Source organism: Puntigrus tetrazona, chromosome 11, assembly GCF_018831695.1.
Source record: "Puntigrus tetrazona isolate hp1 chromosome 11, ASM1883169v1, whole genome shotgun sequence".
Lineage (NCBI taxonomy): Eukaryota > Metazoa > Chordata > Actinopteri > Cypriniformes > Cyprinidae > Puntigrus > Puntigrus tetrazona.
This window is the reverse complement of record NC_056709.1, coordinates 19,161,103-19,177,088: the sequence shown is the minus strand read 5'-3', so window position 1 is coordinate 19,177,088 and position 15,986 is coordinate 19,161,103. Positions and strand designations below refer to the sequence as shown.

Below are 15,986 nucleotides of genomic sequence, written 5' to 3'. Positions count from 1 at the left end.
TTCTGTCACTGTCTCACATACTCACACATACAGTGATGCATTTTCTTTTCCTTTCTCAAAAATGACTCTTTTTATTGGTTTTCTTTGTCTTTTATTTTGCCTTGTTTTTAGCTTTCTGCACCTTTTTGGATTTTACTCTTCAGAAATTGTGTTAAAAGAATATTGCAATTATATATCATGTTTTTCATAGAAGGTGGCTTTGTAATGTGCAAATTACTTATGTAAAAAAAAAAAGAAAAAAAAAAGAAAAGAAAAAGAATTCACAGTGGAACTACCCATTCATTTTATATTTGTGTTTTTATAAAGATGTTTTAAGAAATAAAAGTGGACAAAGTTTCTATAAAAAAACCTTGGTGGTGTGGTTTTATATTAAGCATTGTTCATAAGAATCTGAATGACTCTCGACTAAATGAATGACTCGATTCGTTGGAATCACTAATGTTCTCCTTCCCGGTGTTTTTAGCACTGTTATTAAAGTGTTAGCATTTATTACTAGAATTTATGATCCTTGTCAGCCTACCGCATCGTTTTACGTGCATATCTTTACAAACGCGTTGCGAATTGGTTCAAACGAATGATTCAAATAACTAGTTCAAAAGAACCATTCGTTCTTGAATCGGACACCACGTGGTTATTCTCTCCCTGCGCACTAGATGGCACTGTAGACCTGCGTTCGTCTGACGTTGCGTTTAGTTACGCTAGAAAAAAAAGGAAAATAATTACACGCAAATTACCATTCAGGCGTTCCTCGCTTAAAAGAACATGTTCTGACTTTTACATGACTTGAGTTCGTTATTGGTTGTTCAGTGACGGCTTTGACTAGTTAGGAAGTGCGGTTATCTGCCCTGTCGAAATGAGTGCAGCGTGGATACGTGAAACACTTCATCGTTTGGACTGTGGCTCTCAAACTTATCCAGTTACAGTCAGAGGCGTCCCTCCCGGATATTCGCAGGTTTAAGTGTTAAACTCGTGACAGTTGGCAAGGCGAGATGGCACGGGTTCAGTTAACGCTTCCAGGCTACAAGTAGCTCGTTCCCGAAATCTTAAAAGTTCTGCGTGTTCAGTCGAAGCGTACAGCACGTGCCGCCTTGTAACTCGTCGCGTGCATTTAGTTAGCGACTCGGAACTAAACTGACTACGACTAATGACGTCGCGCTGCAGGACACCTTTGACATGTCGGCCTCCCTCTTTTGCCCTTTGTGTGCGGGCGCAATCCAGTGTTTTCCATGGTAATTCCCTTCTCCGCTGCAAAGGGCCACTGTTCCTCTAGAGCTAAGCCCACATAAGCTCCCTCTCAAGAGGAAGAAAGAGGGATGGCAGAGGCTGACTGGTTGCCTAGCTACATCTCACAGAATGTTCTGTGTAAACAGCGGCTGGCGGAGGGAAAAAAATCACACAGACTTTAGGTTTGATTGGGTGGAGCAGTTGTAACCCGACTATTATCCCGGCGCTGTTAGGAAGCCTAAATCTCACTGTTACAAAGATCCCCCGTTGTGCCTTCTCATCCGACATAGCGTGCGCGGCCTGCGTCTGCAGACCCGTTGACGCTGTAGAATTGAAGTTGTCGACTGATTGGCGCACAGAGGTCACCGCCGCGCCGCTCTCTTGCATCACGGTCCGGTCTTGTGTTTGTATGAATTTTGTGGTCTTGTGGCCGTGATGTAAGATTGCTTGTGTCAGCAGCTTGCATCGGAAGCGCCGTTAGACGTGCGCAGAGCGATTATGTCCCATTCTCTTTGTGCATGTGTTCATTTTAGCTACGTCAACTTCAATTTATGAGACCCACCTCAACAGCTGCTCTCTCGCCCGTATTTGCTTTCACCTGTATTTGCTCAATTATAGAGGAAACGCTCCTATTATTTCAGAGAGAGAGAGAGAGAGGAGCGATGGCATATAGAGGCTGTATCCATACCTTTTAATACCGGCTAATAATTTCGCTAACGACATGGATAATAATAACAATAATTTAAGGAAAATGTTGCCTTAACGCTTTGCCCTGTTGTCGTCTGCTGCTTTAAATGCTCGGTATCTTTTAAGCAAGATGGATTCAGATTGTCTGTCAGGGGGTTATTATCGTTTTTATCGCTTTTCGGCTGAAAATTGTTCCGTTATTGTTGTAATGCGAACGTCCCTTTACAAACTTAAAACGACTACTGAACATACGTAGTTAGAGAAAAGAGTATACTCTTTGGTTATTGGTGTGAATGGGCCAGTAGGAGTTTGTCTACTAAATATTCAAATACAAATATTGTGCATGAAGTTAAGTTGAGGTCGAGACGCGATTCATTTCTTTCATCTTAACGTCCTCCAATGAAAATGTTGTCATTAACCTTTTAACCCCATGTCGTTCCTAAGCAGTAAAAAGCTTTGTTTGTCTTAAGGACATCATTTAAGATATTTAGTTAAACAGTGAGGCTTATGACTGTCCCAGTAGTAGTGAGTAGTGAACATTGTCAAGGTCCAGAAAAGCATGAAACACATGGGCAAAGTAGTCCATCAGCGATTCAACCGTAACAATATGAAGCAAAAACGATTCTTATTTAAAGACTTATCCGTGTGGCGCAGCACAAAACAACAAAGGCAAACACACATATTTTTTACATTTAAAATAACTGATTTCTATTTAAATATATTTTGAAATGTAATTTACTCCTGTGATCGAATCTAGATTTTATCATTACTCCAGTGTACTCTGGTCCATCGTTCAAGAAGCATTATTAATATTGTTATTATCATCAAAATGTAAAACGGTTGATTGCATTTTTTCCTTTTAAAAGCTTTTGTAACATCACACATATTAAAGATTTTTATTTCAGATAAATGCCTGATTTTTCCTGAAACAAAAAAATACTAGTCAGCTGTGTTCAATATAATAATAATAAAAACAAATGCTTGTTTTATCAGAATGTTTTCTGAAGGATTTGAAATGTACAGTTTTTGCCGTATTTTTGTATGAAATCGACTTGCTGCTAAAACATTACAAAACACCTCTGCTCTAAAACCTTTGCCTATACTAGTATTTATCATAATGTTTTCATTCATTATGATGAAAATGGTTTGTAGCACAAATAGTTTTACCAATTACTCCACGTCGATTTAATTATTAACCTATTGCTAATGAATCAGAAGTCTGGCACATTCACAGCATACTGAGAGCATAACAGTTTACCTTTGCATTACTTTCGCACAGCATGAAGTATTGTCATGACTTAAATAATAATCCGACCTTGCTTTTGCTAATAATGATATTAAATGTATTCGTTGGTTTATTGCTAATGCAAAAGTTTTCCGCATTATACATAACAATCAGGCATTCCAGAGGGGTATGCAGTTTGCACTCAAGCTTAGGCCTTGTACAACCGAGACTGTGCTGTAATTGTAACAAAGCAAATATGAAACAGGGTTTCTGTAACAAAGAGGAATCTATCAAGAAAATGTTGCTTTTCAGCTTGAGCGCGCGTTGAAGGTACCACCTCAGCAGTCCTGCCGCCGGGCAATGACCCAAAGGAGAAATTACATTTACTGGACCGGAGAATGTTTCCATCCTGGTGAGCCGGTGTGAGTCTTCTACAACTACCACCGTTTCATCAGCAAGAATCCTCCGCCTAGGGCCTCCCTCGGCACAGATCTCAAGGGATCAAAACCAGCACGTTGTTGCATCTTCGAACAAGGCCCTGAGCGAGGAAGTTCACATTTATATGCTTCTTTAAATTCCGCGCCGATTCATCAGCTTGCGACCATCATTGTGCGTTGCGATGTTCCAACCCCTAATACACAGATTTTCAGAAGATATATTATTAACGAGACACTGAAACAGCTTGTCCTTTCAAATGCTGCAGTTCCAGCTAGAGCCAAATGCATTTCACAGCCAAAACATACTAGGAATAAATTCTATCTTAGTGTTTGCTCAGCACTTTCCTAATGCAATTTTGACAAACTTCTCAAGTTTAGATGTGACAGTGTACCGCCTGCGAATGCGACCGAACGCCATCCATCAACCGTTTACGCTAATCTCTCTATTAATTGACAGTTTCAGTCTGCAATTATGGTTCGAATTGATATTTTGAAGAAATAATGCATCAAAACATGTTGATTTGTGATTATTCCTCCAGACAGAGGTCCAGACAATCAGCATGAACAAGTTGAAAGCATTTAAATGTCTCGCTTGCCGTCTTTATTCGCTATCAAAACACTGACCTGCAGGAAAGGCTCTGTCATCAACAATGTGCAGAAAAAAAAAAAAAAAAAAAACGCTGTGCCTTTCCACTGTTATTTTGGTCCCATTTAATGGATCCCACTGTTCTCAGATAAAAAGGAGCCATTAACAGAGATGCAACGTACACAAACAAGCAGAAACAAGCGAGCACACAGACAATCAATCGTTATCCACTCTCAAAGTTGCTGCTGAATTTATACTTCAAATGAAGAAAATTCTCTTTCAGGACACACAGGCAACCGCAAATGAGCACCTGCTCGATGTTTCTGTCTGTAATGGATGGAAACTTGAAGATTTGACATTGAGTGTAAACAGCAAATCTGTACATTTGCTGATTTCTATCTGTCTAATGAGCCGCGTCTCAGCTGGAAGGATAAACAGGATATTTTCATTTGGATGATACCACACGTGCGAGCACGTCACGTGCCGCTGCGACCGCAGCCTTACCTAATGGTAATTGTTTGCCTGCCCATGGAAATTGTCGGCTTTAGCTGCGTTGACAACGTCCACCCGCCGCCGTTCACCATAGCGGTCACAAACAGCAAAATAAGAGCAAAATGTTTCAGACTTGACTGGAGGTTCACACGGTTGATCAAAGAGCTACGTTGAAGTTACAAGTAGGTTTATCTTTTTCACAATTAGAAATACGATTTTGAATCTACAATCTTTGGATGTCCCGTGTGAAAAGAAAACACACACTCATTTGTTTTTTACGGGGACTTTTCAAAGGCATAATGGTTTTTATACTGTACAGGCCGTATTTTCTATCGCCCTACACCAACCTCACAACTACACCATTTAGTATATTTTTTAAACCATTGGAATCACAGGGGCATTGGCAGTGTCCTCATAAACCACCTTCAAATTGTAATACCTCTGTCATACCCATGTCATTAAACACATGTGTGTCCTTGTAAACAAAAAAAAACTGTATACACACACACACACACATGCATACACATACACAAAAATAGGTTCAGGTTTAGCTTCATGGAGGTTATAGATAATCAGTACAAACCTGTATATATAAATCAAACTATATACAAACCACATGGTTTGTATTTTTCACAAATGCCCGTGAGAGTAAATGCATTAAAACTACGACACTCTGCAGCATGACAGAATGAAATGAACACGCTTGAACATTGCTTGAATTTCATGAAATGTTAGTTAAAATGGGATTTTATAATTGCTTAATAATTGAAGTCCTAAAATAGTCTCTTACCCCATAATCCATGAAATTTTAAATAATTTCATTCAGTCCATTAGGAAAATTGGTATGCAGTTTCAATATCAATCATTTACGTTCTCAATCATATTACTTCTTAGGACTCACAGTAGCCAGATTCTCCTCACCACTAATGTAAATGTAAATAAGAGGTGTTGGTTTATCAGATATTATCAATTCCAATTTTCCAACCTAATTAAAAGCTATGTATAAACATCGCTTTAATCCTCTGTATTACTGTACTGAATGTACTTATATAATGTTACTTGTGTTTGAAGGTCACTTTGACCTCAACAAGAACACACTGTTTAAAAAAGTGAATTTGTTTAGAATCCATTCTAACAGGTAATAACAACATTATTATCATACTATTCGTCATACTATTATTATTATCATACAACAGTAAGAAATATTGCTTTTTACCAATTTTTTAGTCAGCCTGATTTTTTTTAGCTAAATGGGACTTAAGGGTCTCTTAAGGCTACAAACAGAAAATAAGGGATACAGAGGATTTGTGGATGTATTTTTCTAAAGTGATTAGTCTTGTTCTTATTCTTGTCCTCATTGTCTGTTCCAAAACCATGAACCAGAGGACCAGTGTTCCTCTCGAACCATAGCTACTATTACTTCAAATTGTTATAATTAGACTTGCAGATGAAAGGTGGTCACAAAAGGGTTAAGACTGATCATATTTTGAGTATTGTCCCAAATTAATGATCCTTGTCATTTCAAAAGTTTATGCCAGTTAAGTCAGGTTTTCACATTTTTCACAACAAAATGTGATTTATTTATTTATGCATGAAAAAGCATGTTCAATGAGAAGCAACGCAGAACAGGGCTTCATTTTATCTCTTTGGAATGAAAGGAATTGCGAAGTCTCCTGATATGAAAAAGCTTTGGAGGGGAGGGGCTGAAAAAAGGACTTGATGACGTCAGCTAAAAAGAGAAATATACTTTCAAGTTCATTTTTCAAATTGACATTTTCATCAGAGATTACAAAGACAAAAGTGTTTTGCAATAGCACTAGTAAAATGAGTCAATTGTTGTTATATTTGTAGCCGCCTCAGTATTCACTGCTTTGTAAGGCAGCTTTTTCTTAAATTAGGCTGTTGGTTGCAAACTGCTCCAGATATTTGCTTGCTCCAAATTGTCCATATGAATATTGGATATGCAGGGAGCAAACTGATTTCCCATTGCAGTTCCATGGACAGAAAATTATTGTTTCATACTCAACTGTAGTACATCCAAAGGTGCTTTACTTGGCCCACGAGTCAGCATATCTCCTAAATGCTTGTCCTACTTCTTTTAGACCGCTTTTTGATATTCAAGTATACACTACATACGTAAACTAAAATATTAGCAATGAAAAGCACTGATTCAGGAGAGACGGTTTATCATAATGACTACTTTCAGGTTTTAAAACCTATGCTGATCATCCATCAAACCATTCAGAAATGTTCTTCTACCTGTAATCATGCTAATGAGATTCCCGTTCGGATGACTCAGTGGCAGCTCCTAAAACAAAACCCACACCATATTAAAATTCAGTGTGAACATTCAGCCCCCAGAAGGGCATTCTGAAACAATAAAAATCACGGTTTAAGTTTCTACGTGATAATTAATATTGTTGTACAGAGACGGGTGTGTAAATAAGCTATGTTGTCATTTTATATCAAGCAGCTAGCAACTATCACCCCCTGAAATGTTTGACTAAAGTTTTACTTTAGTTTTCCTACTGTACAACTTGTTGTGATTCTCAGATTACACAATTTTGTTTCTAGAAAGACTTCACCCGAGAGGTTTTTCCACTGATTCCGGGAGCTCAGCAAACTTGACTTTTGTGGGCCATTGACAAATCGCTCACCACTTCGCAAAAACAAAAAATGCAATTCATGAGACTCAGCAAAAGGATATTATTGAAATAGAAACAGTATGACACCTTCCAGCTAAAATATATATGTACAGCAGAATCCAGATCCACGGACGTCGTGTGTTTTGACCACAGCCAATTAGTCGTCTCTCTTGAGACACGCCCACTATGGGAAGAACCAACTTTAGCATCCCAGGGGGATTTCTGAGTTCTGCTAAAGCTGCATTTTGACTTTTGTTTGGATTGCCATGTTGCTGAATCAGGATTTAAACATCACCCTAGCAGTGACTAGACCCATCTCAATTGCCACGCTAGCAAAACATTTACCAGTTTCCAAACAGAAGTACCTAAATAATGTTCGATAATAATTTAATGCCTAAGACTGGCATGCTATCTTCACTGTTTACCGTGTATACTATTAGTGAGCTGATGAAATATTACAATCTACTTCCCAGTTTATGTACTTATAATGCTGAATGATGGTTTAGCGATACATGGACGGCCATTACAGCAGACACTGACAGATAAACAGCAAGGCTCTTTTGTATTCATTTCATTTACATAGCTGAACACTTCCTGTGTCTGACTTGCATCTCACAGTAGAAGAGCTGAGTCAGCAAAGCGTAGCCGTAGAGTGATTTTGTTTGTTCAGGATGGTTTCAGCACTTACCTGTAAACATTCAATTAAGATACCCTATTCAATAATGTACGCAGGCACATGTACGCTGTCCAAATCATTTTCAAAATGATTTGTTCTCGTTCATGGCCTTGGAAATCTAGGCCTTTATTGAGTAGATGAAAAATATATTTAAGTGCATTTGAAAGGGCAAACTTTATTAATAACACACAGCGTTGGCTGCTAGCCACTTGTTAAGTTTGTATTCAGGAAAGAACAATCCATCAGTGCCTTACTATATTTTTTTCTACCGCCATGGCTTGGCTGCTTGAGAACCGACTATATGAAGAAAATTCAGCTCATGTAGCTGGCTTCGTTTAAACACTTTCCTTTGCTCAAAACAAGAGGTGCTATTAAGAGATGTTTCACCAAAATTAAAATTCTATCATCTTGTAGTCATTCTCATTTCATTTCAACCTGAATGCCATTAAGTCTTCAAAATAATATTTTTTTTCTTTTCTGTGCAATTACGATAAGTACTAAATTCAATTTAAAAACTAGACTAGTTGATTTGTTCACAAATCAGTTTGATTGCTACTTAAGTACTCAGGAGTTCCTAATTGTGATTACGGTATTCATCAGATATCTCCACTGATCTCCATCTATATCTCTGCATATTTATTCCTATACACGCTCAGAAAAAAAAGATACAGAATCGTACCTTTAGTAGGCTACAATCATATACTCTAGAACGTTTACTAATGTCGCTCGTTTTAATTTGTATTGTTATATTTTGTAATGCAAACATTCAACAATGCAAACAAAATAGAAGATTAAATCCAAGCTAACAAAAGCAGTATTTAACTGCTTTTGTTCGCTTGGATTTAATCTTCTATTTTGAAGTGTCTTAATTAAGGATTTTTGTAAACGACCTTTCATGCAGTGTTTAACACAGAAAAACAGTGAAGAAAAACATCCTGAAAAGTTTTACATCAGAAAGTGCACCACGTCTAAAGTTAAGTTGACTCTTAATCCCTTTGACATCTTGTTCATCTTTTTGCGTTGGTCTGAAGGAAAATGCTATTTTTTTCTTTGCCACTAGACGGCGCTTTTGGAGTGTTAAAAGCTCAAAAACACTGCTTTAAATAAAATCGACCAATCACCGTAGAAGTGAATCTTTGAACAAATCATTTGGGAGTCCTTGAACAAATAAAGTAAAAATAATGCATATTAATAATAATAATAATAATAATAATAATAATAATAATAATAATGCATATTAGAAGAAAATTAAGGTTTTTTGATTTTACATACATGTCAATCTGTTGTTTGGGACTCTCAAATCCAAAATATGAATCTTTCATAACCCGTAATAGCCCGTAACTTTAAGCTATGAAAACCTCAAGTAAAACTATGTGCAACTAGTATCCAACATTAAAATGAAGAAACTTTAGTCCATTAAAATGTACAAAACATGGCTTAAATCTAAGCCTGTACATTCAATCAGTACATTATTCAAACTTTCTTGTGCTCCATAAAAAAGAACCCTAGATTTTCAACATCTCATCCCAAAGATGCCATCTCGTACGGCGCTCTCTGCTTTTCTTATTGCTCCCCTCATTCCTCTCCTCCCTCTTTTCCTCTATTACCACCCCTTCTTGCATCTAATGACACACGCTCTTTTGCTCTTTCTTCATCCCTCTCTCTTCTCGTCTGTGGGTAATTAGCAGTGTTCTGCTTGATGAGATTAAAGCAAGGGATTAATCAGAGCACTAATTGATAGACACGGCCGCAGAGAGTTCCAATCCCCTACAGCTCTCACTCTCTCTGGTGTCTCGGCTCACTCTCTCTGTGCGCTGACTTATTGAAACCGCAGAGAGATACTCATACACAATTTTGGTACATGAAGAATAGATAAAACAGAACATGTTCACCATTAGTATGCAAAGGGTAACAGAGATGCAGCGAGAGAGGGATGCTGCGAGCTGGAGTTGTACTGATTGAAACAAATGGAAGAGCACTGATAAACTGTCAGTATGAATCTGTCTTTAAAATGGGCAAGAGGTTAATAAATCAGATCAAACCCAAAAGAGCTGTGGCTTGTTGTAGAGGTTAGAGAGTCCAATCCAAACCCTTGTCTTTCCTTTCATTTTGGTGATCGTTTAAAACGGACGTGCTTTTATTGTGGCGTAAGATGCATTAAAAACAGTAAGTTGCATCAGCATAAAATATTAAAAATTTTCAAATATAGTGGACGATCCCTAAGGATATATGAACAAATTCCACTGCAACATGGACTGCAAGACGACAGGTTTATGATATGGACATGTATATGTTTTTCTCAGCAAATGCTTATATGCAACTATAACGTTAAACTTAAAAGTCCTAAAGAATAAAGCAAAAAACGTATAAACGTTGACAAAAAAAAAAAAAAAAAAGAAGAAGAGATAAAGTATTAACTTTTATAACATTTTTAATCTCATTACCCAATTGTAATTTCATACATTTTCATGGTCTTTAGCTATAATCCACTCCCAGAGATTCTTCATTAGTGGTGGGCTTTATGTTTTAATTATGCCATATGCCCTTTGAGTACACTGACCTTTCACTGGGTCATGGGACAGAAATTCGTGGCTCATTTAAATACGTGTGAAAAATATAGGAAACCTTCTGTCAGATGAAGTGTTGTCATCACTGGACAGAGTGCTTCTTTATTAATGCTTCAGAAGGCAAATGTGTAGGAGGAGCAGTCATCCAAAGTTATGTTAAGTCAATGTTAATTTAATGGTAATGCATGGAAATCCAGAAGTTCTAATGATAATCACGCTGCCATTTAAAAATGGCCTGATTTTATGGCTTAATCAGAAATCCCATACTTGATATATCAGCTAAATTCAATTCACTTGATGGCATAATGCAATGCTCGCTCATGCCCAGGAAACATTATGACAAGCAGCTGAAAGAAACATGGAAGCATGAGAGAGAAGAAAAGAGACATGAACCTATTACGGACAGGACAGAGACTTGAGAATTTTTCATTATTATTATTATTAGAATTAAAAAAAAAAAGAAAAAAGGGATTGTTTATTCTCTAAAGCACATCCAATATTTGAGATGAAAGGAAAGAGAAATCCGTTACACTGAATGGTGGAGTAGGCTTGATTGTAAGCTTCTCTGCAATGCAGGTTTAGACCTTATCCAGGGACAGAATGTATGAGACAGACTTTCTTCAGAACGACAAGACAAAAAGAACGCCGCTGCATTTCTCAAAGCCGAAGAATAAACGTAAAACCTAAGAGAAAAATACAAAAGACAAACATATAAAAAGAGAATGGGAAAACCCTACAGGATACAGACAAACACACACTCGCGCACACTCACATTCACACACAATTAAAACCAAATTGGGCCCAGACACTGTCGTTTAGCCCAACTCGAAGCTTGAAGAGCAGCAAATGCTTCAAATAATACTTCAAAAATAAGTATTTTACAGCATTTTAAACATTTTTGAATCTTTTTTTGGTTTTTATTTTTATTTTTTCAGATTATATTTATTCCGTATGGTGTATATTCTTTGCCAACTACTTTTCACATTCTGACCACAGAGGAACAAGTGCGAGAGATCTGAGACATTGTTTTGAAAGAAGTCATGCACGTATAATATTTTAATCAACTTATAAAGTTAGAAAAGGGGAATGTTCAAGACAAAAAAGAAGGTTTCTTCTGATGCAATCCTTTTAGAGTCGGGTTTCTTCAGCCATCACTTTTAGTCTCACTGTCTGGCAACTTGTCATGCCTAAATTACCTTTACAATTCGGAAACGCAACACAAAATCGTACAAGGCAGGCAAGAGTATGAGCTAAAAGGCATTCTCCAGTAATATTTTTTCTTCTTTTAAAATAAAGACCTTGATTTTTTACACAACCATTACACAACATAACATTATATGGTCGTGGTCGGTCAAGTTAAAAAACCAAAACAAAAAAACAAAAACCGAAAGAAAAAAATATGATTTTTTCGAATTGGATCACTGTATTTCATACACTCCAATTTCTCAAGGGAGAAAGAGATTTGTGAAGGGAAAATGAGTCCTGTGTTTATCAACAAAAGTCTTGACAAAACATTCTCTGTTTCCTTTGTTTGTTTTCCGCGTAGTAGTCAAAGAGGTGTTCTGCACCGGTAATGCAGGGATGAAAGGAAAGCAAAAGGTAGTCGAGAGGAGCAGACAGGAACGGGGGAGTGTGTGCCCAACAGAAGAAACTTTTCAAAATGGCAACCGACCCTGAGATTGCAGGAGTCCGATACAAAACACACCACAAAAGGCACTTTATCAACAACAGTGCTTCTGTTCTACTGAAATTCAAGTTGAGAGAAAAAGTGTGTGTGGAACTCTCTTTAGTGATAAAGCGAACGAAAAAACGAGCGTGCGCACTCGTTTTTTTTTCTTTTTGATTCTCGCACGCTGAGAATTCGTCGTCGCAACTCGATTCCATCTTGAGCCTCTAGGCGGTCCGAGAGGAGTGACAAAACAACACTGAAGAAACCACAACGCGAAATATTGTAAAAAGCCGTAAAATACTTGTGGATTGCAGCAAAGGTCCAGAGCAGGCTGCAGGGCAATATCCTCCCCTCTCGATGCCTCCGTAGCTTGCAGAGGAACTTTAGTTGAGAGATAATCAGCCCACTTGGAGGCTTGGCGTGCGACTTCTCGATAAAACATCCGAGAAGCCAATTGTCCCTCCTGGCCCTCTCCATTCCCCTCCGTCTTCCTCGAGTTCCCACCTTCAGTCCTCTCCCCCTCCTCCGTAGAGGTCTGCCAGCTTTTTGAAGCGAGGACCCCAGTCATTGAGGTAGTCGTAGTCCTGTTCTCCAGAGCTGGAGGAGTCCAGGGAGCTAACGGAGCCCGCTGTGGAGCCGCTGCCCTCGTAGTCAAACACCAGCAGGGAGTCGTAGGGAGGAGCAGTGGGGTCGTTATCCGCCGCGCGCAGGCCCTAATGCGAGAGAGGGAGAGACCGTGAGACGAGGCTGTTCGAACAGACGCATACAAAGCCATCTGAAAGCCGCTGCTGGAAAGTGCTTAAAGGGGTCACATCAGGAGGAAGCAAATTTTCCTTGATCGTTTGAGATGAAAGACCTTGATGCACTATGAAAACACGCTGCAACTTCCTGCTCGCTGAAAAAGACCCTTTTTTTTTAAACTAAGCTGCAGAAAGGACTCATTTTCTGCTTTTTTTTTTCTCACATCAGGCAGATCGGATAGACACATGCCTATCCATCCAACCATTAAAATTGTTTTTGGCAACTGAGCTTGAAATAAAATTTGTTCAAATATAAGTATTAAAAATCAAAAACTTGGGAAATTTGAAATGTTGACTTGGCAAGTGATTGAAAGTATTAAAATGACAAAAATAGTTTAAATATAACTATTGAAATAATGAACGTAATTAAAATGACAAAAGCACACAACAAAGTTACAAATCAAACTAAAACGTAAACAGGGAATATAGTATGGAAAAAAGGAAATAATAAATACTATTAATTAAGCTGTTTATGCTTCAACGTAGCACCTGCTGGTCTGCATATCCTAAAGATTATTTAACATTATTTATTATAAATTGATAATATTTTCAGCACAGAATTATACATTTTAGGTAATTTACTTAAAGCCGTTATGTATTGCATTATTAAGGGTTACTAAAGGGTTATTATAATTATTCATAATATGCACTGCATTTCCTTTCTCTGTCGTAAATAACTACAACTGAATTTAAAATGTGTAGTTTAACAATGAATTGATACGTTTTATAATATGCTGTGGTTGCAATTATTTATGACATTGTATAATGCATTACAATTCAAATTTAATGCACTACAATACCTTTTATAATGCATTACACGAGAAGGCATTAAGTAAACAATACATATTCTTTGAGTTCCACTTTTAATCTTATTTTTTGCAAAAACAATTCAACCCTCTTTTTTTCTCAGATACCTAATGCAAAAGAATTATTACCAAAATAAACTGATTATAAGTGGATACCAGGAAAGAAATGACCTCTTTACATATGGCTTTCCAATCACGTTGCAAATTAAAATAGCACTTTCTTCCTACACCCCTCTGCAGGCACTAGTGAAACCTGAGGCCTAACTAGATTATCTTCATGATAAGAAACAGAGGAAGCATACGTCAATGATGAACTCGCCGATGTCCCCTGGGTGTGGCACCGTGGGCCGGACAGGGTACTGAGATTCTAGGATAACGGGTCTCTCGTCCACTCTCCGCACACCTGCAGGCTTGCTCATAATGTGATCTAGAGACTCGGGCTGCTGCAGCTGACTCAGATCATAGTCCTGCAACAGAAATAAAAATATACCAGGTCACGTCTGAAACAAGGTCAGAAATGCTCTTGCAACTGACAAAAAAGCAGCAAGCCATTGAAAATTTCAAAACAGCCTTGACTCGAAAATCGATAACAGCGTGACGTTTGACACTGACCTGATCTTCCTCTCCTCCTCCCTCTTCATCATACTTCAGGATATTATCTCTGACGTCATCCTCAGGGTCGATCAATAAGGGTTTCGTCTGACGCTCCTTCTCCCTTCGCTTCACCCACACCACAAAGAACAGAACCATACCTAAAACACAACATCACAAAAATAGCGTCATGTACCTATTTTCTAATTCTGGTGGGCCACCATCGGGGGTAGGATTTTTTATAAAAAAGTCTCATTCTCAGCGAGGCTGCATTAATTAATTATTATTATTTTTACAAATACAGTGAGGCAACAGTTTAATAATTTATTCTTGTGATGGCACAGATGAATTTGCACTGCTTGATTTTTGTGGAAACTATTTAGATGTTTTGTATGATGCAATATAATATGTAATGTATTTTTTGAGAAGCTTCTAATAGTATTTAACATTAGATAGCTTTTGAAAGTCACATTTAAATTTTTAAATGGCACATGCATTGAATGGGAATAGTCCTGTACATATTTCTAAGGAGACTTTGTTTGGAGCTTCAGAAAGAAGGAGCTGAGAAAATGTTGACTGACAGTTCAATAAAAATGAACGATCAAAAATTAAATGACGTTGAAAGGTTATTAATCACAATTTTCTGATGTTGTGGAGATGTGATTTTGTTGCATTCTCTGATTTAATCAGCTATTCATTTATAAATCAAACCATCAATCTGCAGGCTAATCCATCCATCACTTACTGAGCAGTATAATGATACAGATGAGGATGGTGATGATGGCTCCTGTCCCCAGCCCGGCCACAGTCACTGCCCGATCACAGTACAGTCTCCGTTTTCATCACAGGGACACACCTTCACCTTCAAGACAGAGGTGTTGGACAGCGGAGGGTTTCCCGAGTCGGAAACTAAGATGGGAACTCTGTACATGCCCGCCTCCAGGTATGGGATCCGGAGTTTCAGCTGGGCATAATTACCTAGAAAGAGATAGAAAATAAAATCCAAAATGAAATATTTGGAAACTATATTTACATGTTAACGGCATCCCTTTTTTCTATATACTATAAATGTATTATCCTGAAGGAAACCGTTTTAACTGGCATTAACTGAATTTACCTGTTGAAATGGTAAAAGCTTTGAATTTGTAATAAGCAAAATCCAAGTCTAACCATTCAGGCGTGAAATGGTCCAGTTACGGCGGGCAGAAGAGGGGTAAGAGGGCAGCTCAAAGACATACGGGCCGGCGTTGGGCTCTGAATCTAAATCCGAGGCTGTGATGTTGACTGGATACCCGTGCCGTGACCTCTCGCAGACCAGAGCCTCTTGAGGAACTAATACAGGCACGTTGTCGTTCACATCTATCAAATAAATCTGGAGAGTGCCAGTTCCTGTGGCAGGAGGGGAACCTAAGAGACAAAAAGAGGATAACGATAGTCAGGGGTTATGGTCGTAAAGTTTATGTATTTGTCCTGAAAACTCTCAGTCGTGTCAGATAGAAGAAATGATAACTGCACATAAATATTTCACACAGCTGTTTTCCCTTTAATGGAGCTGGGCTCTCCCAGAGGAGAGATATGTGT

General features: G+C 38.1%; 1 protein-coding gene across 1 annotated transcript in view; it reads right to left on the bottom strand.

Moving 5' to 3' along the window:
• Window positions 1–11,413: 11,413 nt before the first annotated feature.
• The window catches only part of cdh4 (cadherin 4, type 1, R-cadherin (retinal)), a 181,585-nt gene continuing 177,012 nt past the window's right edge, over window positions 11,414–15,986 (bottom strand). The window contains 6 exon segments of the mRNA XM_043251330.1: window positions 11,414–12,921; window positions 14,117–14,281; window positions 14,427–14,566; window positions 15,151–15,219; window positions 15,222–15,383; window positions 15,576–15,812. Coding sequence (XP_043107265.1) covers window positions 12,715–12,921; window positions 14,117–14,281; window positions 14,427–14,566; window positions 15,151–15,219; window positions 15,222–15,383; window positions 15,576–15,812 — 980 coding nt within the window. The 3' untranslated portion in view covers window positions 11,414–12,714.